Below are 26,816 nucleotides of genomic sequence, written 5' to 3'. Positions count from 1 at the left end.
CATGCTAAAGTAATGCAACATGCCAGAACAAATGCATGCACTGTAACAATATGGTGCGACATATGTGCAGAAACAAAAAAAAAGACATATGAGATTCATTCATGTTACAATTTTATGTCACAGTTTGAGAACACAATTTATATGTGTGTTCCCTATGTTTTAAAGCTTCGAATAGAAGAAGTTTTTGTATTTTTGTGACAATGTATGGAGATAGTAACAGAAGGAAGTCTTTGTGTTTATTAATGAGAGTCCCATACATATTGAGGTATTTCAGTTCCAACATACTCAAAACCTGTAATATCATAAAAGTCCGATCCAGCTGCAATGACATGGTCATAATACATTATTTCAGGTGCAAAAGTTAAAGCTACGAAAAGTTGGGAAAACTCAAATCTGGAAATACTTACACCTATACAGGGAACATAACAAATTCATATTTACATTTTATGATATAATAATATTCCAGTACATTACAGCAGGCATAAGGCAAAAAAATAATATTGTCACAGATGATCAGGACTCATTTACCATGGCAATTTAAAAAAATCATGATAACACTATTTCTCACTTTAAATTTCAAAGAAAAATTTACTATTGTATATCAGAAATATTATTTTTTATCCATGATATTTTCAAAGTGCATAAATATTAACATTCATTTGGACATTTTTTCCACATAAAGGTACAAAAACTTTATAAGTACTTGAACTCATACCTGATGGTGCCACATATCGTGCCAATTCAATAGCTTTCGCAAATGCATTTCCTCTTCTGTAGTACTGGAAGGCTTTTTCTGTGTCATTTACTTTCTCACACAGATCACCAGCCTGCTCATACAATTGAGCTTTCACTAAAGCAGAGATCACTCTTGAAACAATTTCTTCATTTTGTAGCAGTTCATAATTATTCTGCAACAATCTAACCAATATGGAGGTGACAGAAGCTATATTCTAGTAATTATTCAATAGCACAATAGGTTGACACAATCTTCATCCAAAGATGCATATAAATTGTATAAATATATGTCAAATGCATGTGCCTCCTTTGAAATAACGAACTGATGTGACAAAAAAAGAAATATTGTCAATATCAGTATTCATGGGCCATCTAGAGGAATCCTCCCTAAAAACCCAGAATCCTAAACCCCTCACCTGGTTCAGATTCATTGATGACATGTTTGCTATCTGCATTGAAGGTGAGGACACCTTACTCACATTCTTCCAGAACCTCAACAACTTCTCCCCAATTTGCTTCACCTGGTCCTACTCAAACCAACAAGCCACCTTCCTAGATGTTGACCTCCACCTCAGAGATGGCTACATCAGTACCTCCATCCATATCAAACCTACTAATCACCAGCAATACCTCCACTTCGACAGCTGCCACCCCTTCCGCTGTCACCCATTCCATATCAAGAAGTCCCTTCTGTAAAGCCTAGCCACCCTTGGTAATCGCATCTGCAGTGATGAGCAGTCCCTCTCAAAACATATACTGAGGGTGGTCTCCCTGAAGCCTTCACTGACCATAATTATCCTCTCATCCTTGTACAAAAACAAATCTCCCATGCCTTATCTTTCCAGTCTCCCACCACCTCCCAAAGTCCCACAGTCCGGCCACAGAGGAGCATTACCCTCATAGCTCAGTACCATCCGGGACTGGAGCAACTGAATTACATCTCGTCATGCCCTGACATGAGAAATGTCCTGCCCACTATCCTTCCCACCCCTCCTACCGCGGTATTCCGCCGTCCACCAAACCCACGCCATATACTCGTCCATCCTTACACAATCCCTGCTCCCAATCCATTACCTCATGGCTCATACTCCTGTAATAGACCTAGATGCAAGACCTGTCCCATACATCCTCCTACCACCACCTACTCCAGTCCGGTCACTAACATCAACTATCCCATCAAGGGCAGTGCTACCTGTGAAACCAGTCATGTGATTTACAAGCTAAGCTGCAACCACTGTGCTGCATTCTATGTAGGCATGACAACCAACAAGCTGCCTGTCCGCATGAATGGCCACCGAGAGACTGTGGCCAAAAAACAAGTGGACCACCCTGCTGCTGAACACGCTGCCAAACATGATACCCCTCTTCTCAATGACTGCTTCACAGCCTGTGCCATATGGACTCTTCCCACCAACAGCAACTTTTCTGAATTGTGCAGGTGGGAACTTCCCCTGCAGTACATCCTACGTTCCTGTAACCCTCCTGGCCTAAACCTTCATTAGTCACTGTCCTCACCCATCCAGCCCCCTCCACGTTCCCATTCCAGCACTACACAGCCGTCATTTCACCGCCACACCCAGTCTTTTAATTTCTTTTTATTTATCTCCTTCTGCTACTTCCCCCTCCCCCCTCTGCACCTTCTCTCCTGCCCTCCATCTAAACTGCAACACTTAACTGTCCGCGACTCTCACCATACTATCCCCCCCACCCCCCACCCCGCCCCAGCCTCCTCCTTACTGCCACCCAGTCGCCACTACCATCATGCACTGGTGCTGCTGCTCGCAGTGTGGTTTCAGTTCTCTGAGACTGCAGACATGTGTGCTAGTTGCATTTGCGAGAGTGTGTGTGTGTGTGTGTGTGTGTGTGTGTGTGTGTGTGTGTGTGTGTGTGTGTGTGTATGTGTGTTTACTGCTGACAAAGGCCTTAATGGCCAAAAGCTATAATTGTGTGAATCTCTTTGTTGTGCCTATCGCGACTCAGCATCTCTGCTATATCTTGAGTGGCAACTTTCCTTCTCTGGTATTGTTACATTCTATCCTGGATTTTCCATTGTTTGATTTTTGCCTGATGGCTTTTCTTCAATCTTAAACCTGTGCTGCTTTCCTTTGTAACAACTTTCTTTTGCATTGCTATACTATGTCCATCCTTCTTTCTTTTCTCTCCTGTGTTTCTCTTGTTGCCTTACGAACCGCACTGCATGCTCTACTTATGAGCCACACTGTATCAACCATCTCAGCCACATGCAACAGACAGTCTCAAGACCACGCTGATTGTTGGTGCACCATCTTATGTCCCACATTACTCCCGCCAATATAATTAAGCCTTCAAACTGATCACGCTCCCCGTGTCAGTTCCCGTATTTTTGCATGTTATCCCCTGCACTTTTCCAGTGCCATACGATCTTACATCTCTAACTACGAACCCCTCCCCACCCCCCACACTTTCTCCGTTCCATCCCTGTTCGCACCCACTAAATCCACCTCCTGCCGTCCCCCTTCTTTACACTTATCCGCCCTCAAAGCTGCTACCCATAGTAATATACATATATTTATTAATCATTAGTTATTCCCTACTTTGACCCTTGTGACTTCTCACCAATTTTAGTGAGTTTTCGCCTTCCACTATCGTTGTCTTCCTTAGATTTCACCTCATTTTCCCCCCCTGTGCATACATTTCGTCCTTTTCGTACTTTTCACATGTATTTGGGTGTATTTTTGCGTAATTTTTTGGATGTAATTCTACTTTCTTACGTAATTTTTTGCATTTTTTGCTCCTTCCATCTGCGTCAATACAGAAAAGTTTCCTTATCCCTAGTCAGATCCCAGTCCCACATACTGTTCCTGTGTTGTTGCTTGGCTCATGAAATGACCCCTAATGGCCTTACCATCGAATTACCCATCGCTGGTTGCCACGCCCCCTTCCACAACGACCTCCACCTGTTCAGGTTCCGCCAATCCTTAGCCCTCACCAAAATAGTCCTGCAAACCCATATCAACCAAGTCCAATCCTCCTTGCAGTGCCTTCTCTCCATCCACAAAATTCTCCTGCTATGTAATCCCAAATTCCTGGAACCCATAACACACATTGAAACTCTTGCCCTGCAGGAACTTGAGCGACATACACAACGCGACCTCAAAAAGCTCTCCATCCTGCTCACCCTACTCCCACTTTGGAGTACCACTGTCCACCACTTCTACAACAACGTCCAAACCTCCCCCATGCCCACTCACTGCTGACAAACCCTATCTTGCTGACCTACTACACTCACCCCACCCTCCAAAACTCCCTCCCACCACCACACAGATCCCAACACCTAAACAGACCCACAAGACCATTATGAAACTTTCCTCTAGAAACCTTAGCCCCACAGAAATATCAGTCCTTTCCAAAGGCCTCACTTTTTGCCCCACTCCCAAATTCAACAATGTAGGACTAGTTAAAGACCTTCTCTCCTTCTCCGGGTCCCTACAGTGGAAACACTTTTTCGCCACCAACCTGACCATTCAGACTCAACCAAAGACCAATATTGAACCTTGCCTAACTCAGTTCATTCCTCCCTCCAACTGTGATCCACCCCCACTGCCTCCAAACCACCCCCTGTTAACTTTCCAGAATTTCTTAACCTCGAACCTTGCCTCACCATCATTCCCCGAATCCCTCGATATGCAAACTAACCTTACATCTGCAGAAAGAATCACAGTCCACCATCTAAAAACTGATCCCAACGTTATAATCCTACCTGCAGACATTGGCTCCACCAGTGTTGTTTTGATCCGCGAGGATTACATGGCAGAATGACTCCGTCAGCTGTCAGATACTTCCACCTACAAACCATTCCAGTAATCCAGAAGGATCTCCAGTCACTACTACTTAGGCCCATCCCAGAACCTCTCCCCAGAGTCCATCTCTCTTCTTACCCCTACCACTCCCCGCACTCTCACCTTCTACATGCTCCCTAAAGTCCATAAACCCAACCACCCAGGACGCCCCATTGTGGCCGGTTACCGTTCCCAACACTTTCAATCTATTAGCCAGAACCTATCCTTCTATATAAAAGATACCAACCATTTCCTTGACCGACTCTCCACTGTTCCTGTCACTAACGTGACTCAGCATCTCCACAATATGGTGAGTGGCAACTTTCCTTCTCTGGTATTGTAACATTAGGTTTTAAAATACTTGTCACATGGTACCTTGATAGTGAATGCATTATTGTGGCCAAGATAGATACGAAGCCCACACCTACTACAGTAGTACAAGTTTATATGCCAACTAGCTCTGCAGATGACGAAGAAATTGAAGGAATGTATGATGAAATTATTCAGATTGTGAAGGGAGACGAAAATTTAATAGTCATGGGTGACTGGAATTTGAGTGTAGGAAAAGGGAGAGAAGGAAACATAGTAGGTGAATATGGATTGGGGGACAGAAATGAAAGAGGAAGCCGCCTGGTAGAATTTTGCACAGAGCACAACATAATCATAACTAACACTTGGTTTAAGAATCATGAAAGAAGGTTGTATACATGGAAGAACCCTGGAGATACTAAAAGGTATCAGATAGATTATATAATGGTAAGACAGAGATTTAGGAACCAAGTTTTAAATTGTAAGACATTTCCAGGGGCAGATGTGGACTCTGACCACAATCTATTGGTTATGACCTGTAGATTAAAACTGAAGAAACTGCAAAAAGGTGGGAATTTAAGGAGATGGGACCTGGATAAACTAAAAGAACCAGAGGTTGTACAGAGATTCAGGGAGAGCATAAGGGAGCAATTGACAGGAATGGGGGAAATAAATACAGTAGAAGAAGAATGGGTAGCTTTGAGGGATGAAGTAGTGAAGGCAGCAGAGGATCAAGTAGGTAAAAAGACGAGGGCTAGAAGAAATCCTTGGGTAACAGAAGAAATACTGAATTTAATTGATGAAAGGAGAAAATATAAAAATGCAGTAAGTGAAACAGGCAAAAAGGAATACAAACGTCTCAAAAATGAGATCGACAGGAAGTGCAAAATGGCTAAGCAGGGATGGCTAGAGGGCAAATGTAAGGATGTAGAGGCCTATCTCACTAGGGGTAAGATAGATACAGCCTACAGGAAAATGAAAGAGACCTTTGGAGATAAGAGAACGACTTGTATGAATATCAAGAGCTCAGATGGAAACCCAGTTTTAAGCAAAGAAGGGAAAGCAGAAAGGTGGAAGGAGTATATAGAGGGTCTATACAAGGGCGATGTACTTGAGGACAATATTATGGAAATGGAAGAGGATGTAAATGAAGATGAAATGGGAGATACGATACTGCGTGACGAGTTTGACAGAGCACTGAAAGATCTAAGTCGGAACAAGGACCCGGGAGTAGACAACATTCCATTAGAACTACTGATAGTTTTGGGAGAGCCAGCCCTGACAAAACTCTACCATTTAGTGGGCAAGATGTATGAGGCAGGTGAAATACCCTCAGACTTCAAGAAGAATATAATAATTCCAATCCCAAGGAAAGCAGGTGTTGACAGATGTGAAAATTACCGAACTATCAGCTTAATAAGTCACAGCTGCAAAATACTAACACGAATTCTTTACAGACGAATGGAAAAACTAGTAGAAGCCAACCTCGGGGAAGATCAGTTTGGATTCCGTAGAAACACTGGAACGCGTGAGGCAATACTGACCTTACGACTTATCTTAGAAGAAAGATTAAGGAAAGGCAAACCTACGTTTCTAGCATTTGTAGACTTAGAGAAAGCTTTTGACAATGTTTATTGGAATACTCTCTTTCAAATTCTAAAGGTGGCAGGGGTAAAATACAGGGAGCGAAAGGCTATTTATAATTTGTACAGAAACCAGATGGCAGTTATAAGAGTCGAGGGACATGAAAGGGAAGCAGTGGTTGGGAAGGGAGTAAGACAGGGTTGTAGCCTCTCCCCGATGTTGTTCAATCTGTATATTGAGCAAGCAGTAAAGGAAACAAAAGAAAAATTCGGAGTAGGTATTAAAATTCATGGAGAAGAAATAAAAACTTTGAGGTTCGCCGATGACATTGTAATTCTGTCAGAGACAGAAAAGGACTTGGAAGAGCAGTTGAATGGAATGGACAGTGTCTTGAAAGGAGGATATAAGATGAACATCAACAAAAGCAAAACAAGGATAATGGAATGTAGTCTAATTAAGTCAGGTGATGCTGAGGGAATTAGATTAGGAAATGAGGCACTTAAAATAGTAAAGGAGTTTTGCTATTTGGGGAGTAAAATAACTGATGATGGTCGAAGTAGAGAGGATATAAAATGTAGGCTGGCAATGGCAAGGAAAGCGTTTCTGAAGAAGAGAAATTTGTTAACATCGAGTATAGATTTAAGTGTCAGGAAGTCATTTCTGGAGGTATTCGTATGGAGTGTAGCCATGTATGGAAGTGAAACATGGACGATAAATAGTTTGGACAAGAAGAGAATAGAAGCTTTCGAAATGTGGTGCTACAGAAGAATGCTGAAGATTAGATGGGTAGATCACATAACTAATGAGGAAGTATTGAATAGGATTGGGGAGAAGAGAAGTTTGTGGCACAAATTGACCAGAAGAAGGGATCGGTTGGTAGGACATGTTCTGAGGCATCAAGGGATCACCAATTTAGTGTTGGAGGGCAGCGTGGAGGGTAAAAATCGTAGGGGGAGACCAAGATATGAATACACTAAGCAGATTCAGAAGGATGTAGGTTGCAGTAGGTACTGGGAGATGAAAAAGCTTGCACAGGATAGAGTAGCATGGAGAGCTGCATCAAACCAGTCTCAGGACTGAAGACCACAACAACAACAACATGTTGGCCTCCCCCGTAAAACTTACCTAGCAGCAAGATCTTTCTTTCTCTACTCATCTTAGTGTCATCCCTCTCTAGTAAATTCTTATTGATGATCTGCTGCACCCTAGTTTCTTCTACAGCTAATGAGGCTCCTCTCTTTCAACAGGCAGAATGCTGTATCTGTCCTTTAGCTCCATAGTAACAAAACTACACAAGCTATTCCCCATTTTCCATCTCTTGTTACATTTTCCCACATCCCACTTTCTCCCCCCCCCCCCCCCCCCCCCCCCCCATCTGCTCTATCTCAATTTTTGCAGTCTCAGACTCTACCTGTAGGGCACAAATCTTCAGCTTTTGTCCTGCAATATTCCTGTCTTTTAAACACAATCTACAAATTCATAGAACAACCTCACTAGGAAACTCTTACTTTGTCACACTGCCATCAGTCCAATGGAACTACAATACACAAATTCCACACACAAATACTAAACTGTAAACCAACCTATGACAAACTGCACATTTGCCACTCATGGCACAAACATGTTCAGTACAATATTGTGTTGGGAACTGTTCAAAAATCTTTGTATTTTTACTACATCATTTGAGGTTTTTTACAAAAACAGTGGGAAAGCCAGTCAATATACACCCAACATCCCAGAAAATATGGCAAATCAGATTTGAAATTTTAGTAAGAGATTAAATTTGAAGAGCTAAGAAAATGGATGTGGCTGAGAGGACTATTGGCACTTTCAAAGACAGTCTATGTTGGGCTAAAAGGAGGAATAAACAAGGAAAAAGGAAACAACAAGCATATGTCGAAGAAAATGAAAAAGCAACATTAGAAAACACGAAATATAATATGATGTCATAAAGAGAAAATAATAATAGGGATTGGGAAAGAAATGGCAGAAATGGGTAGAAGCAGGAGACTGAAAAATGATCCACAGAAAATTAGCCCAATTTTATCCATGTGAATGGTACGAATGAAGCACTTGTGTAGAAACAGGATCCTACTTTCCTTGTTCTCAGTTAATAGTGCTGGAGGAAGAGACAAACTAAATAAATAAATCTACATCATAATGTAATGACCAAGGTTAGAGCAGTTGTCTGAGAGAGTGTCCTATGCAGCACGGTCTTACATTTGACCGTTAAAGACTGTATTCCATTCATTCTCACTTACAGTTCAGTCAGCATCAAGCTGACATAGAAACTGAGAAAAAGGTTACACATCTGTTGTGCCAAGTGTCAACAACTAGCTAACTTCCCAGTGATGAAACAACTCTTACAAGTGATGGGCTGCAATGAATAGTGGTATGGACTACACAGCATAAGATTTTCAGCAGGGGTAATTACAAGAATGTGAATCATGTGGTGAAGAAATAGGCTGAGGACATGCACAGTCTCACAAAGATGCTACTGACCAGAGACATGTTAGTCTGGATGGTGCAAGGAGAATATTATGTAGGTGAACTTTTAAAAGCATGAATTCAAGCAGGGCAGAAATCATGTTATGGCCAAAAAACATACAAAACATATAGTTTTCACAAAAAACTATTCTTTTGGCATTTTAACTACTGTTTTCCATTAAAAACAAACAAAAGTAATATTAAAAGAAAGGTAGATGTAAATGATAGATAACATGTGATATTAAAGTATCTTGTGTAAGACTGAGAAAAAACTTTCTAAAGCAGAAGAAAAGCTGTAGTCAAGAGATAAAACATCACCACCAACGTATTGCAAAATCCATCAATCTGTTTTCAAAACAGCATAACACATGTGCTATACACAAATACTCCAAGAATACAGTGAAAACAATTTGGAGCACTAATAAACAAGAATAACAGCTGTAGAAGAAATGATAACACATTGAAACCAAAGACTACCAACTTAAATGATTACTTCTTCACAGCAGTAACAAATTTGAATGAATGAATTTTAAACATGCTTTTGGAACATCAAATATAAATGCATAACATGTAATGCAACAGGTACTGTTTATAACAGTGACAGCATTATTTAAATAATATGGCACCTTAAGGAGATGACAAAAATGTAACTGTCGGTTAAATATCAGTTTTGTCATGCAGATATTAAACTACAAGTAGGAGGCAAACTGCAACTAACTGTCATAACTAATGATGCAGCAGCTTGTATTTAAAGTACCAGTATTTGTGTTGATTTCACTATTTCAAACTTGGTTTAAATACTAGCTATAGTAGATTAAAGCTGGTTAATTATCAATGTAGGTTCTAACAGTTACTCTACATTAATTAATGTATAACTTAGCTCAGTCCACATTCCTGAAGATTCTCCTTCATTGTAGGATACACAGAGCAAAATGAATGACTGAATTAATCATGCTGCTTAAAAGTAGTATGTGATCTGCCTATGACGGTGTGTCTGGCAGAGTATTAAAGTGACTAGATAGGACTAACATTGCAGTCTGCCTGTGAATAGTCAGTTTGTTGAGACATATTTCCTGACAAACCTAAATACGCAATAGTGACTCATCTATAAAAATTGGAATAAGCAAATCACTTTTAACTGCAGATGTGTTTCACTCTGTTCAAATTGTTCAAATATTTTAGAGAATGAAGACTACAATGGATTACTGACTATTTATTTCAAAGCAGAGTCAACTGATTCACAGACTGACTTTCATGAAGTATTTTCCCTGTATGATCTCATAAATCAAGTCCCAGCAGAGTTATATAACAAAAGCTAAGTTGTTACAACATGCTACGATCTTGCACGATTTAAGTGTATGGATCATAATATTGTACTTCTGAAAAAAATCTGTTCTGCCGTTAATGACATCCCTCTTGTAGGTATGGTGTATTACCTTCATAAAATAACACAGACAATGGGGGATCTTCTATCTCTTCATACCAAAGATACAGACTCTTCAACCATAGAGCTGACCAACTATAAAAGTTATGTCACAATCTTGAGGACAGTCATAACTACATGACAACAGCAAAGGTCACAATCCTTGGACATGAGTTGTACTACTAGGGCATTTTATATGTAACTTTTCACAATCTGGTTCAACATTTCAGCTCTAGAATCCTTATGCAGATTCCAAGCTTACAGGGAGTGGTAACAACAACAACATTAAGATATCACTCTTGTCTGCCATTTTTATGGATAGATCAAACTTCTGCATACTTCAGCCTGTCCAGAAAGCAGCCTGCACCAAATGATTGATTTATTATGTGACAGAGCAATTATTCCATTCTGAAAACATTCACAGGATTTCTTGTCAGACTCACCACTGGCTGCTAGTTGTCCACAACCAACATTATTCTGGTCCCCTCATTTGGAGATGACAGAACCTGTCTCCATGGCATCTAGAGTTCAATGTTTCAAACTCCTCCTTGATAAAACACACTGCGGGTGGACAAATCATCAATAAGCACCCATCAGATATAAAGTAAAAATTTGGGAACCTATATAAACTTAACAGAAAATTATAAAGATCCCACATCAGATATTTCTTCTAGAAGATAACAGTCTATTCTGTTACCTCCAACAACTATGGCAATGGAAATAGCTTTTGCCATCAATATGGACCCATTACTGCCAGTGAGGATGGCACCACTTTGGTTTCCATGACAGGACACAACAGTCTTTCCAGCTATACCTCACATCCCTGCGTAAGAGGGATTATGTATTTCTGTCTACCATGCAACCACTCTCATCGATCAATCACTTAACTTTCATAGAGTAAAACACACTATTCAGCTATATGCCAAGTAACAGAAACCACAGTAAAGCTCCATGAGAAATAATAGTCTATTGCAAACAGACTCCTGTTGTTACAGATTTAGGTAACTATTTTCTTTGAATAATATCACCATAAAATCAAGATGTAGGAAACAACTAACTGAAGATAAAAAGCAATTATTTAATATGAGTGAGATAAGCAGATTTTTCCTTAAGTATGTGCTTTCCGTAAAATTACTAGGTCATGTTACCTGGTGTCAGGTCAAATATTATTAAGTAGTATAGTGGAAGTATATTGTTAATGCCGTGTGTACAGATGATCTTTTTTATGATTTGTTGGCTTGTTGTTTATCTGTATCTTAATCCAGTCCTCATTCCTGAGTGTTCTAATTCTTGGTGACATCTACAGCACACTGAATGATTTTTTTTTGCAAAGAGAAGCAGTATTCTTACATTGGAAAAGCTCATTGTCCATGGTCACTGACTAAACTCCTGAAGTGTGACTGCCACAGCCTAGTTTAGTGGTCAGCCCTAACAGCCTTCTGAAGTTTCCATTCTTTATCAGGAGGCTCAACAAGGGTAACATCAAAATGCCATTTCTAGCTGATACACCACCAAGTCTCATTATCAAATGTGACTGCATGTGGGCCACCACAGTATATATTATGCTCACACCACAAGTTTCTGAAAATTAAGTAACTGAGTGAATTTTGCCATTAGAAATATATCTCATTGTATTCTGCTGTAGACAACAGAGCCGGTTTATCACCCTTTTTTTCACTGCTTTTTGTCTTACAAAAATTTCTTCCAGAGCAGTGCATCTAAAGTGAAGCAAAAGAAAGCAGTACAAGTATTGTGTAAAGCAAATAATCAAATATGAGGCCTCTTCAAAGATCTTCAAATTCGTACACTCGATTTTAAGAACATTTCATCCTTAATGTTTACTGTCATAATGAAAACCAATTTCAGTTCAATTGTAATTCACATAGGCATCTTCTTAGCAAACGAAAGTGCTGGCAGGTCGATAGACACACAAACAAACACAAACACACACACAAAATTCAAGCTTTCGCAACCAATGGTTGCTTCGTCGGGAAAGAGGGAAGGAGAGGGAAAGGCGAAAGGATGTGGGTTTTAAGGGAGAGGGTAATGAGTCATTCCAATCCCAGGAGCGGAAAGACTTACCTTAGGGGGAAAAAAGGACGGGTGTACACTCGCACACACACACATATCCATCCACACATATACCTATATGTGTGGATGTATATGTGTGTGTGTGTGTGTGTGTGCGCGTGTGTGTGTGTGTGTGTGTGTGTGCGAGTGTATACCCGTCCTTTTTTCCCCCTAAGGTAAGTCTTTCCGCTCCCAGGATTGGAATGACTCCTTAGCCTCTCCCTCTCCCTTAAAACCCACATCCTTTCGTCTTTCCCTCTCCTTCCCTCTTTCCTGATGAAGCAACCGTTGGTTGCGAAAGCTTGAATTTTGTGTGTGTGTTTGTTTGTGTGTCTATCGACCTGCCAGCGCTTTCGTTTGGTAAGTCAAACCATCTTTGTTTTTAGATATACATATATATGTGCGGATGGATATGTGTGTGTGCGTGCGAGTGTATACCTGTCCTTTTTTCCCCCTAAGGTAAGTCTTTCCACTCCCGGGATTGGAATGATGCCTTACCCTCTCCCTTAAAACCCACATCCTTTCGTCTTTCCCTCTCCTTCCCTCTTTCCTGATGAAGCAACCGTTGGTTGCGAAAGCTTGAATTTTGTGTGTATGTTTGTGTTTGTTTGTGTGTCTATCGACCTGCCAGCACTTTCGTTCGGTAAGTCACATCATCTTTGTTTTTTTATATATATATATATATATATATATATATGTGCGGATGGATATGTGTGTGTGTGTGTGTGTGGGTGTGTGCGCGAGTGTATACCTGTCCTTTTTTCCCCCTAAGGTAAGTCTTTCCGCTCCCGGGATTGGAATGACGCCTTACCCTCTCCCTTAAAACCCACATCCTTTCGTCTTTCCCTCTCCTTCCCTCTTTCCTGATGAAGCAACCGTTGGTTGCGAAAGCTTGAATTTTGTGTGTATGTTTGTGTGTCTATCGACCTGCCAGCGCTTTCGTTTGGTAAGTCACATCATCTTTGTTTTTTACACATCATATTTTTGTCTATTGCATCACATAGATTTTGTATTTTGGTGGAAATGTCATCAATAAGCACCCATGGGACAGAGAAAAAAATTGGGAACCAATAAAACAGAAAATTATGAACATTCCACATCAGACATTTCTTCTTGAGACTGTTTCTCTAGGCTATAGAATTGACAATTCCTGTTAACAGCTATCAACGCAAGACAAGCAGCCACTCCTTAATATAGCTAACGACTCAACCCAGTAAATTTACAAGAGATATATACAGCATGCTCCTTGGAAACAATGCAAACCAACTTAAGCCCATATTACACAGCAAAGTCCAGTCTATTCTGTATTAAAATTCCACTTATGACAAATAGAGGTCAAAATAGTAGTACCTAAGCCAAACTGGTCACATGATCCACAGATCTTAAATCTTATCAGAAGTGAATCAGACCAGCATTTAGCTGCTTTATATGCAAGATTCTGATGTGGTCTTGTCAGAGGGTGTTCCTGATGACAACTATCGTCTGACTAGTGGCATCACTGCAGTTGTCAGTAATGTTATGCCAGCTATGCAATTTCCATAATGACTGACCCTTTCCTGACCATCAACAGAGAAAAACATAGGCGTTGCGTGGTCCGGAGGATCCACCACTGTGAGTGGCATCACATTGCTGTCTGTGGGTGCTGTTACAGAAGGCCTGGGCACAACAAGTTTTGTTGGAAGTTGTACGAGTCACCCTGCAACCAGAGGGTTTACGGGAGCGGAGAACCAGATGACTGCTAACCAGAATGACGGAGATGAAATTGATTTTTGTGGCACGACCAAACTATGCGGGTGGAGCCCATGGAAAACATCACAGACCTGCATGATAGACCTGCAGGACCAGGTTGAGTGGCATCTGAATTCACAAGGCCCAACTGGGGCTGGCCACCCGGAAGGAAAAGGCCTCAGTGATGACATGCACTGGTGGATGGCACAACGCAACACAACTGAGTGAGTGCAGTGAGAAAGGCTGTTAAGGAGCTCTGATGCAGCCTTCAATAAGGAGACCCTGTAAGTTGCTAGAAAACCATACAGGCATTAGGTGCAGTGTCCATGTGCATGGCAACTGAAAAGTCGACTTTTGTTCAAGTCCACTGGCTAAGAGATTGCACAGTAAATCTGTCACACACAGCAGCTTAAAGAACACATGTACAGGTTGTATTTTAGTCATTTTGCTGTTTCATGGATTGTAAATTCAAAAAGCATGTGAAGAGACTATTCCAGAAACATTGCCCATGTTGGGTCAGCTACCACCAGAAAAATTACTGGATGAGTGACTTGGTTGTGAGTAAAACTGTAAACATTAATAGCAAGGACACATGATGGGGCTATAGGCCTAAAGATTTGTCTTGGCTGCCTGCAACTGCAGCAACAATGAACAAAAGTAAGGAGACTAGTTTAACAACACACAAGAACCAGTATCCAAAAGTAAACTTGCAGGGTGTTTGCTTATGAAATCATCTAAGTTCTTACACATTACACATTACGCGCAACTGAGGAGGACAGGACCACAAAAGTTGAAGATGTCATCTAAGTTCATTTGTTGGGTTGCATCATGAGGATTCAGCACTTCTGCAGATATATCACTCACTTGGTACACTTTCATAGGTTGGATGTAGCTGCATTGAACTGATGTAACATACCTCCTGCAAGTGTCCCTTTCTGCCACACCTGTGGCAATGTTGTGCACCAATGGGGGCAGCTGTTGCATGCTTGGCAAATGAAGCAATTTTACAACTGGGCACCAGCACTGCCAATGTGCCCAGTTGCTGGTGTGACTGATTACAAAGTCAAGCAGGCCATGGGTAGATGGCGTATAGTGTGGCTGGTGCCAGAAAGCTGACAGCCCCCACATCCTCTTCCATAATAAGCCAACTCTGGGCTGCATGGGTAGTTTCGTGCCTCAGAAAGAGTGCAAGCTAATTTAAGTTCGTATTCCAAAACAAAGTCGAGTCTACACCTTACAAGGTTCTGTTATGGGAAAAAAAGATCCACGTTAAGAGTATCTAAGCCAAACTGATTATACCACACAACTGACTCATATCAGCCCTTGGCTGGCTTAGATGCTGGATTATGGCATGGCCTTGCCAAATAAAGTTGCACCACCTACTCTTGTTTCCATAGTGATATTGTGCTGCTCCACTGCAATGAGAAAGCAACAGTATTTTTCAAACTGGTATTTCTGCTAAGTTTACTGTTGTAGTCAACTCAGCTTGAATAAGAAAAAAATAGCTTATAGCAGTTCAATTATGGTTCATTCTTAATGTAGTTTCTAATAACTGGTTCTCTTTGTTAATGTATTAATGGAACCATTACGAATCCATGAAAGTTTTCATTCATTATGAGAACTATGGAACATGGAAGATGAATCAATAATGGAGTTGGAAATTCAATATGGTTCTGTACCTTCCTTTAACAGTACTCCTACTAACTGAGCTTTTTCAATGCACCTCAGAAGCCAATACAAATCTTCACCATTTCACTATTTCTGCTTTACTGTTTCAAACACTGCAAAAACATCCCCACAATGAGGAGTGTGTCGTAAATACAACATAAGATAGCTTACTGAACTGTAAATATGAAGATAATTAAAATTTTATTTCAATACCTGGAGGCTTTGGCTGGCATATTAGATTTCAAATACAAGTTAAGTGCAGTTTCATAGTCTCCTTCTCTTTCTTTAATTTCTCCTGCTTTGTCTTCCTGTTTTGATTCCAATAACCATTTCATATACTTGTTACGTAATTCTTCAGACTTAGGATGACCCTTCATTTCTGCTAGTTCAAGAGCTGTAAAAAAATCAGTACAGCACACACTATCATACAATACAGCTAACAGAAACACATAAAAATACTTAATGACTAAAACAAATCTCAAAAGTAAAATCTACAGGTTGCAAACTAGTACAACAATTATGAAAAGTCTTCTAATTAACTAACTTTTAATAATCTATATCTACTTAAATACTCTGCAAACCACTGTGAAGTGCATTGCAGAGGTACTTTCCATGCACTCCGTATTATGGTTTCTTCCAGCTCCATTCACACATGGGGCACGAGAATAATAACTGCTTAAATTCCTCTGTGCACACAGTAATTTGTGTAATCTTTTCTTTGCTATCACTACGTGAATGATATGTAAGAGGCAGCTGTATATTACCAGCTTCTTAACTTAAAACTGGTTCTTGATAAACTATGTAATCAGGCTTTCACAAGATATTCGGCACCTGTCTTCAAGTATCTTAGGCTCACTCTCCCATGCGTCAAACAAATCTGTAATCAACATTCATTTTCACCCTATTTGCATATGCTCAATATTCCCTTATAGTCCTATTTGGTCTGGGTCTTACATACAAAAGCAGTATTCAAGGCCGGATAACATGGTGTTCTGCAGGTATTCTTCCTTTGTAAACTTATTACATTTTCTCAAACAATGGAAACTCCAGGTTGGAATAACAACAGTATGAGTAATAGGAGAGATTGCTACTCACTGTAAAGATGACTCACTGAGTTGCAGACAGGCACAATGAAAAGACTGTTATACATGCAGCTATCAGTCAAAGCCTTCATCAGCAAAGAAAACAAACACACCTCATGCACACTCAGATGCCACAACCCGCAGCTACGACTGGAATGTGACAGACATGTGAACTGCAATCTGGAGTGGGCTGGAGAAAGGGAAGGGATGGCATGGTATGGGTGGGGGGAGAGAAGAGCACTGTCTGGCAGAGCATGCAGGGACCAAAGATGGCCGCCAGGGGTCAAAAGCAGACTACACCACCCTGTGGCACAACATGCTGCGGAACATAACATGCTCGATTTCAATGGCTGCTTCACTAACTGGGCCAGCTGGAACCTTACCTTGACCACCAGCATTTCTGAGCTGTGCAGATGGGACTTATTCTTGCAATACATAATATCTACAAAATATAAAAACGCAGTATATGAAGCATGCAAAAAGGAATACAGACATCTCAAGCTGAGACTGACAGGAAGTGCGAAACAGCTAAGCAGGAATGGCTAAAGGACAAATGTAAGGATACAGAGGCCTATATCACTAGGGGTAAGATAGATACTGCCTACAGAAAAATTAAACAGACCTTTGGAGAAAAGAGAACCACTTGTATGAATATCAAGAGTTCAGATGGAAACACAGTTCTAAGCAAAGCAGGGAAAGCAGAAAGGTGGAAGGAGTATATAGAGGGTCTATACAAGGGCAATGTGCTGGAGGGCAATATTATGGAAATGGAAGAGGATGCAGATGAAGATGAAATGGGAGATACGATACTGCGTGACGAGTTTGACAGAGCACTGAAAGATCTAAGTCGGAACAAGGACCCGGGAGTAGACAACATTCCATTAGAACTACTGATAGTTTTGGGAGAGCCAGCCCTGACAAAACTCTACCATTTGGTGAGCAAGATGTATGAGGCAGGTGAAATACCCTCAGACTTCAAGAAGAATATAATAATTCCAGTCCCAAAGAAAGCAGGTGCTGACAGGTGTGAAAATTACCGAACTATCAGTTTAATAAGTCACAGCTGCCACATCTAACATTAATTCTTTACAAATGAATGGAAAAACTGGTAGAGGCCGACACTGGGGAAGATCAGTTTGGATTCCTTAGAAATGTTGGAACACGTGAGGCAATACTGACCCTGTGACTTATCTTAGAAGACAGATTAAGGAAGGCAAACCTACATTTATAGCATTTGTAGACTTAGAAAAAGCTTTCAAATTCTGAAGGTGGCAGGGGTCAAATACAGGGAACAATAGGCTATTTACAATTTGTAGAGAAACCAGATGGCGGTTATAAGAGTCGAGGGGCATGAAAGGGAAGCAGTGGTTGAGAAGGGAGTGAGACACAGTTGCAGCCTATCCCCAATGTTATTCAATCTGTATTTTGAGCAAGCAGTAAAGGAAACAAAAGAAAAATTTGGGGAAGGAATTAATTTGCCTGCCGGCAAAGCAACGGGTCATCTTTACAGTAGGTGACATATCCTATTCCTTGCATTGTTATTACATTTTCCCATTATTCTACCAATGGACTGAGGCCCATCATCTGCTTTATATGCAATATGCCTATGAGAGCATTCTATTTCATAAAGCTACAGAGTCATACATCCAGGTATTTGTACAAGTGCATTCCCTGAATGAAATATCTGTTATTTCTTTATTACTTTAATCCACCAAATAGAAACAAAAATGTGTATAAAGTGAATTTCTTCAGCTTGTAATAAATTGTGAGAACAACTGAGTTCATCCTGTCTGTCCTTGACATTCAGAGGACAGTAAATAATGGTGCCCTGGTTGATTTTGTGTTATTTGACTTTCAAAACACCTTCAGTACAGATCCACATTGTCACTTAGTTACAAAAAGATGAGCTTAATGCATACTGGACCAGGTTTTTGAGTGTATTCAGAACTTCCTAGCAGAAAGAAATTGACACATTGTTCTTGATGGAGTGAAACTCTCACATATAAAAGCAACTTCAGGAATACCCCAAAGGAGTGTTATTGGGCCATTATTATCAAAATACTTATAAATGTCTTATGGATAATACTAGAAGTTTTGCAAGGTTTGCTTCGGATGTTGCTGCTGTATATGGGAAAGTTGCAAATAGCAGCAAGTGCAACAAAATGCACTGTTCAATAACACTGTTGACGATCAATCACTGGAAACAGTAATATGATAGAAGTTACGCAAAACTGGAATTGCTTCACAAAATTAATTGTAGGAGAAGTAGATGTTAGACTGAGATTCATCGGAAGAATCCTTTCGAACTGTAACTCATTCGCAAAAGAAGTGACTTACAAACACTCATTCGAACAATTCTTCAGTGGTGCTCATCTGGAATCCTTACCAGCTATGATTAACAGAAGAGATAGAGAATATCAAAGAAAGAGCAACAAGTTTCATCACATTCATTTAGTAAGTGTGAAAGCATTATGAAGATGACAACTTGGATTGTTGGGTGTTCTGCCGGATATCAGCATCGTTCTTGCAGAATATTTCAGTAACATAGCTCGTAACCTTCGTCAGGTGTGACCAGAGACTGCTCCTTGAGAGGACCCGGTCCAGTATTTATGTCTGTGGACTTCCCCCTCCACTGGCAGTTGCAGGCATTCCCTCTGCAGTCTCTGCCCACTCGCTGCGGTTCTGGACGTTCCCTCTGTGGTCCGTGCCCACCAGACCTGCTCCTGAGTGTTCCATCTTCGGCCTAGTGCGTTTGGAGTTCTGTCTGGGTTGCCAGGCATTCATCGTGTGGTCCTTTCCCACTGACTGCGATCTTCTGGAGCATCGCCATTCCACTTTCGATCCACCGCAGTTCTGGATGTTCCCTCTGCGGTCCACACCCACTGGACTCGCTCCCGGACGTTCCATCTTTGGAGAGCCTTGCACTCTGTCTGGGGATCGTTTTCTATATCCATGCCTTCAGCTCTTCTATTCATGGAGTGCTGCAGCTGTCCCTGTTGCTCCTTCGACAATTCCAGAGCAGGATCCCAGGCTCTGTTTAGCTGGTACCCCATGTCGCGGTTCATGAGACTGTCAGTTACTTTTATCTCTATCGATTCCCTTATAGAACTATCCCAAAATGCTGGCATTTGATTTGTTTCTACTTTTCGCTAGCAAGTGGATACACGCCCGAGTGACAGCTGCAGCTGTCCCTGTTGCTCCTTTAATAATCCCAGAGCACGATCCCAGGCTCTGCTTATCTGGTACCCCATGTCGCAGTTCATGAGATTGCCACTTTTGTCTCTATCGATTCCCTTATAACACTGTCCCAAAATCTGGGTGCCTGTGCTAGAATTTTGCTTTCATCATAATTCATGGCATGATCTAGTTCTAAACAGTGTTCAGCAATGGCAGATTTCATCACCTGTCTTAATCAGGTGTGCCTTTGAGGTTCGTTGCACCTGATATCCACTGCTTCTTGTCGTCTGGCCAATATAGGACATGCTACACTGACAAGGTATATTGTAAATGCCTGGTTTTCGTAACCCCAGGTCATCTTTAACATTTCCTACCAGTCCCCTGATCTTGCCGGAGGGACAGAAAACACACTTGATGTTGTGTTTACAGAGGATCCTACTGATTCTGATAGAAACAGAACCAGCACAGGGCAGGTACGCCACCTTCTTTGCTTCATCTTGTTCTGTTTCTGGATATACTACCAAAAAAATTGAGATGGCACTCCAATCGATATACTACCAAACAAATTGAGATAAGACTCCAACCAGTCACTACACCACTATTTAATTCAGCTTTTAACTGCAGGTGCGTCTGGCAGCACAGTCGTTGCCTACAGTGCATGCACGGGAGGCCTTTCTGCGGCTCCTAGTAGGGGGCATTAGAAGCATCGCATTGCTCCCGGTCTGATAAATTTCGATGCTGCCGTGTGATTATCATCAGTTGTGCGTTGCAGCAGTGACAGCAGCAACTACCACCACCTGAAGATGTCGAGAAATTGCATCAATAAAATATTGTGCAATTTACACAATATGATCCAGCGGCAAACCTGAGAAGTGTATTTGCAACAGATCTGTCAGGAAAGCCTGAAAAGTCACATCTGGTAACTCTATGACTCTATGGGGAGGAGATGGCCAATGACATACATGAGTTTGACAAGTTGTGTAATAAGAGAGGTAGGCTGCTGTGCACTATGGCGTTTTTATTGAGATGCCATGACAAACAAACTGTCCCAATGTTTGCTAAATTTAAACATAATATTGGCTCAGCAGCCACTGTTAGAATTAAACAGCAGGTGAGTGCAGCTCTAGTGAGAGAGAGAGTACATTATATAAGACAGGAACTGCACATGGTCTCCACGAAATTACTGTCACTGCATCTGAAATTCTTTTCAAAACTCTCAGCTGTATTCTGGGATTAGACAGATAGTGCCACCTGAGCGCTAGCTGACTGGTCAAAACAACAAGCCAAGGTTCGCCAAATGTCAAAGTATACTCATCTCGAGGCCCAGTCACAAGAAGGGAATACACCAGGTCGACACATTGTGTTTAATCTCACAGAGAGAATCCTGGATGAGACAGCTGTTGTAATGCTCAAGAAAGGTTTGAACTATGCACCCACACAACAGACACCTCCAATCTGAGATGTCATAGCTGGCATAGAACAGGCAATTTTGAAACTTCCCAGTGACATTGCAGTAGAGATTAGGAGCGACACCTGCTAAATTTTAACAATGGCCCACCAAGAAAGTTTAACATCAGCTCAGCAGCAAGGAAGGCTCTGCAAGACTTGAGAATGGACAAAGATTTCGTCATTCTACTTGCCGACAATGGGAACACCACCATCCTTCTTTCACAAGTTGAATACAACAACAAAATGGAGGCACTGCTTGATGATCCTGCCTGTCACAAGATAAGAGAGGATCTGACTGGCAAGATCAGAGAAAAACATTAGATCTTCTCAAGAAGAGTTATATTTCTTCTAACGTGATTAAGAGCCTACACCAACAGGCTGCAGTTACCTCAATACTTTCGGTCCATCCAAGATACATAAGGATGGGTCTCTTCTTTGCCCATTGGTGAGCAACATTGGAACTCCTACATATTTTTTGGCCAAACATTTTATTACACTGTTGTGATCTCCTATAGGCAAGTGTGATCATCATATTTGGGATTCAGGGGACTTCATAGGATGTCTGAAGACACTTAAGCTACAACCGTTGGATCTTTTGGTTAGCTTTGATATTGTATACCTTATCAGCAGCCAGTTTGAGAAAGACATTGTGGCATTGCTTAAACATGTACTTACCTGAACTTATTCCTTATTCAATGACCAGTATTTTGAACAAGCGAATGGTGTCGCCATGGGAAGTCCTCTGTCTCCCAAGGTAGCCAACTATTTTATGGAACACTTTTAGGAAAAAGCACTGCAGTTGGCAAGTCTCAAACCATCCTGCTTCTGGTGGTATGTAGACGATACGTTTGTGGTCTGGCCCCAAAGAATAGAGACATTACCTGTGTTTCTCCAGCACCTGAACTCACTCCATCCCAATTTACAGTTCACAATGGAAGTGGTAAATGATGGCACTTTGCGTTTCCTGGATGTCATACTTAGAAGAAAAGCTGATGGTACACTAGGAGATAGTGTATATTGCCAATCAGCTCATATGGAGTTTTATTTGCACGCCACAAGTTGTCATCACTCTGCGCAATGACTTAGTGTCTTGTGCCCTTTGGTGCATAGAGCACATGTGGTCTCAGATGCCGACAGTCTACCTGGTGAGCTACAACACCTAAGAATGGTATTCCGACAGAATGTCTATTCCGACAGACAGATTCGCCAAGCATTCTGTTCTAAGTAAATTCAAAGCTGGGATGTAAATGAAGATGCAGAGGCATCCACTGCAATGGTGTTCTTGTCCTATTTTGGCAGCATACCTTCATGAACAGAAAGAACCCTCAAAAGACATGACATCATGTGTGTTTTTCAGCCACCAGCAAAACTGAGGAATTGTGTTTGGTCAAAGATGACCTTGATCTTAGGAAATACAGCATGTACAAGACACCATGTCAATGTGCAAAATCTTATATTGGGCGGACATGCAGAACTGTGCAAGAACGTTGTGTCAAACATCATCGTCACACAGGCCTGGGGCAACCTGATAAATCAGTGGTAGCAGAGCATTGCTTCAACACGGGCATCATATGTTTTACGAAAAGACTGGAATTATATCCCCAGCATAATCTTCCTGGGACTGTGTTGTTAAGGAGGCCATACATATCCATACAGTGGACAATCTTGTCAACAGGGATGCAGGTATTCAATTAGAGTATCCTGGAATCCAGCACTGGCTGCCATTAAATCAAAACAGGGAAAACGAGAACTTCTGATTCATGACGTAACGCAACACGCTGCTGAGATTTAATTCAGCTTTTAGCCACAGGAACATTCGGCAGCACAGTCATTGCCCACAGCACATGTGCAGAAGGCCTTTCTGCGGCTAGGAGACCTGCTTTCCTCCAACTGCTAGCATCTTCCCATGCATGCATACTGCCTGCTCTGGACCTCGTAAATTTCGACACCACAGTGGGATTATCGTCAGACACACCTTGTAGCAACTACCACCACCTGAAAATCTTGAGCAGTTGCATCGATGAAATATTGTGCGATTTACACAATATGATCCGGCGGCAAACACAAAAAGTCTATTTGCATGGACACAAACTCATTACAGAATATATTCAGTTTCAAGCTAGCACCAGCCTTATTTAAAAATTCGCTTCAGTCAACATTTTTTAAGCTTTCTTTAAAATCTTCAGTAGTTTTGTCATTAATAGGTCTTACTGTTACCTTGTAACATTGAAAATAATTGATTATTGACAGTATAAAGTAATTGGATAGATAAAAAATCTACTCAGCAAGCAACGGCAGGAGAACGCACATATGGAAAAGATCTTAGGTATGCAAGCTTTCAGAGCCAGTGGCTCCTTCTGGTAGAAGGGTTGAAGGGTAAGGAACAGGGGTGAAGGAAAAGGCCTGGAGAGATTTAGGAAAAGGAACAGAGTTCGGGAAACTCACCCAAAACCCATGTTTAAGTGAGACTTACCAGATGGAATGAGAAGCAAAGACTGATGGTTGGGAACTCCGCCAGATGAGATTTGAAAACCTGAGACTTAAGATGGAAAACAAGGTAATGTGGAAGACACAGATTACTGCTAAAACATCATGAATGAGTTAATATGAGTGAAAAGCTATGCACATTGTATGTAATAAGGGGTGGGACGGGGACAGAGAAACATAAGATGGGTCAGAAAATGAAAGATGTAGAAACTAACATGGAGTGAAGAAAGGAGTGGTTACTGTGAAGAAATGCTGAGACGAAAGAAATTAATGATGAATGCCAGGTGGGTGATAACCAAGGAATGTTGTAGCACTAGTTCCCAACTGTGGGATACTAAGAAACTGATATTTGGGGGGAGGAATCCAGATGAAGTATGTTACGAAACAGGCACCAAGGTCATGACTGTCATGTCGTACAGCAACAGGAAATTGTGTGTTACTGGTATACACACTCTGTCTATGCCCATTCATCCTAACTTATAATCTGATGGTAGTCATGCCAGTGTAAAAGGCCGAACAATGTTTACATATCAGCAGGCATATGACACGTGTAGCTTTACAGGTGGCTCTCCCTTTGATAGTGTATGTTTTGCCTGTTACGGGGCTGATAAAGGTGTTGGTAGGAGGGTGCATAGAGCAAGTCTTGCAGTGGGAGCCGTCACAGGAGTAGAAGTCATAGAGTAGGGAGATGGGTGCAGAGGGAGTGTAGGGTCTGACAAAGATATTGCAGAGATTCAGAGTGTAGGGAAGCAGCATACTCACACCTTATAAAATTCACATCAGTCTTTCCATTGTGTGCCAGCCTAGTCCATTGTAACTAGCTCTGACGTCATAAATATTGCGCAATACTTTAAAATGAAGTAAATAACCTGAAACGTTTCTAGCATGTCAGGAGTAATACAAAATCAATATGTGTTGGATATCAGTTCAATAACTTTAACCATTTTCGAAATTTGGATGTTTTTCTGTAAAAATCATTGGCGCAACAGAAAAGAGCTGGAAACTTTAAAATTTATATTTAGATTCCTTTTGCGTAATAATTTAGTAGAAACAGTATTCTGGATCTCACAAATTAAAATTTTAGTTGAAATTCATAATTTTCTAGTTTTTGTCTTAGAAATTAAGGAAGCAAGATAGATTAAATAGGCGAATAAATAAAGCTAGGATGTTTAAATTTAAGTAGAAGGGAGATCCGCTACAATCATAAAGATGTGAGAAGTTTCAACTGAATAACTATAAAACTGTTGCGATAGCGTATCTCCAAAGGGCAAGTTCAGAGCTCGTCTACTGCGTGTAGTGTAATTAAATTAATTATCTCGCCCAAAATATTTGACTTAGCCATGTCAGACTTTTATTATGATTACTTACCTGTGTGCTGATTGCACATTTAAATGGAGAGCTTCATTGGCCATCAGCAAAGGAAGCAATGATTTATTCGATAACTTAAAGTGGTGCATTACTAGCCCAGCGGCCAGTCGAGAGAGCAGATTTGATCAGGCGTTCCCTTATTCGTCCGCACTGCGGCCTTATATGTAAGAACGCTGCGCGAGACAAAAAAAGGCCCCAGTTCTCTCCAGACGCTAATTAGCGCACCATCTGTGCCGGGAGTCGCATCGCGTCGGTATCGTTGATATAAACAGCCTCGGATGCCATAATAAGTTACTCGGGATACGCGTAATCATGAAATCGTTTTCGAGTGAAGTGTTAATTTTGGGATGACGTTAATGATCTATCTTTAGTTTGCGTATGTCGTATTTTCAAATACCGCCGCAGGACAGACGTTCTACCATTATTAGCGTGGAGTTTGATGACCATTATCATCAAATTATGGCGAGCATTCACTTAAACATTTAATTTGAACATTTATAGTTGCATCAGCGCATTAGACTGTGACCTGCACTGGTAGTTGGATTGTGTGGTTTCTTTTTGGTCTGTGACTTTCAGAATATAGTGAACATTTTAGAGAGAATGGTTTTTGATTATGAGTCCCAGACAATCTCCTAATTCCTCAGAGCTATAAGCTGTAGCTATAAATGTATTTCTCAGATGAAGTGGGCACTAGGAATTCTAATTACAGGCTTCACGTTTTGCTAATCACTTTCTGGTTGCCAATATTGTAGTTAGAGAGCCAGTGTTGAGAACGGCAAACAACAGCATTAAATAAATAATAGGAACATTAACAATTATTCCACCCGCCGCCCCACATATGGTGCCAATCGGCCGGGAAAGAAACTGAGTAAAAGTGAAAGTGATTTTTAAATATTCGGATTCGGGAGTGAAATGCAACGCGCAACTGAGTAATAGAACAGTGATAGTGTTACATGTGCATGTGGACGACGCAATTGGATTAACAACGCATCTGGATTGACGGAGCTGCACTGAGTCTAGCGGCGCTGAAGGCATTGCGAGAAGCCAGTTTTGCCTCACCGCAGTCGTCCGCCGGAGCAACCGGAGTCGCGCCTGCAGTTGCGGGCCACGCAAACACACAACAGCCATCGAAATGCCGTCTGCAGTTCAACGCGTCGCGTCGCATCAGTAATCCTGATACGCCGCGCCGGCAACGTCATACATTGTGCAGAAGGAACTCAGTTAAGTGAAAAGCTGTTAAAATTTTTACTAACCTGCACTAAAAGACTGTCGGCGATGGAACCGCCAGAAGAAACTGAGGTTAAACTTAAATCAGAACCTATGTCTGTTGAGGGAACTGTAAATCCAGACAATGGTTCAAGTGTAAATATGCATGAAAATAGTAATGTTAAAGTGAAATATGAAGTATTGTCTCCTGACAGTAGTGTGAAC

General features: G+C 41.2%; 1 protein-coding gene across 1 annotated transcript in view; it reads right to left on the bottom strand.

Annotated features, from left to right (window-relative positions):
• Positions 1 to 26,816, bottom strand: part of LOC124788221 (intraflagellar transport protein 172 homolog) — a 339,228-nt gene that overhangs the window by 159,602 nt on the left and 152,810 nt on the right. The window contains exons 15-16 of the mRNA XM_047255402.1: positions 16,036 to 16,216; positions 716 to 918 (exon numbers count right to left, since the gene is read on the bottom strand). Of these exons, the coding sequence (XP_047111358.1) occupies positions 716 to 918; positions 16,036 to 16,216 (384 nt within the window). The remainder of the gene's footprint in view (positions 1 to 715; positions 919 to 16,035; positions 16,217 to 26,816) is intronic.

This window comes from Schistocerca piceifrons, chromosome 3 (genome assembly GCF_021461385.2).
Source record: "Schistocerca piceifrons isolate TAMUIC-IGC-003096 chromosome 3, iqSchPice1.1, whole genome shotgun sequence".
NCBI classification, from domain to species: domain Eukaryota; kingdom Metazoa; phylum Arthropoda; class Insecta; order Orthoptera; family Acrididae; genus Schistocerca; species Schistocerca piceifrons.
This window is presented reverse-complemented; position numbering and strand designations above follow the sequence as displayed.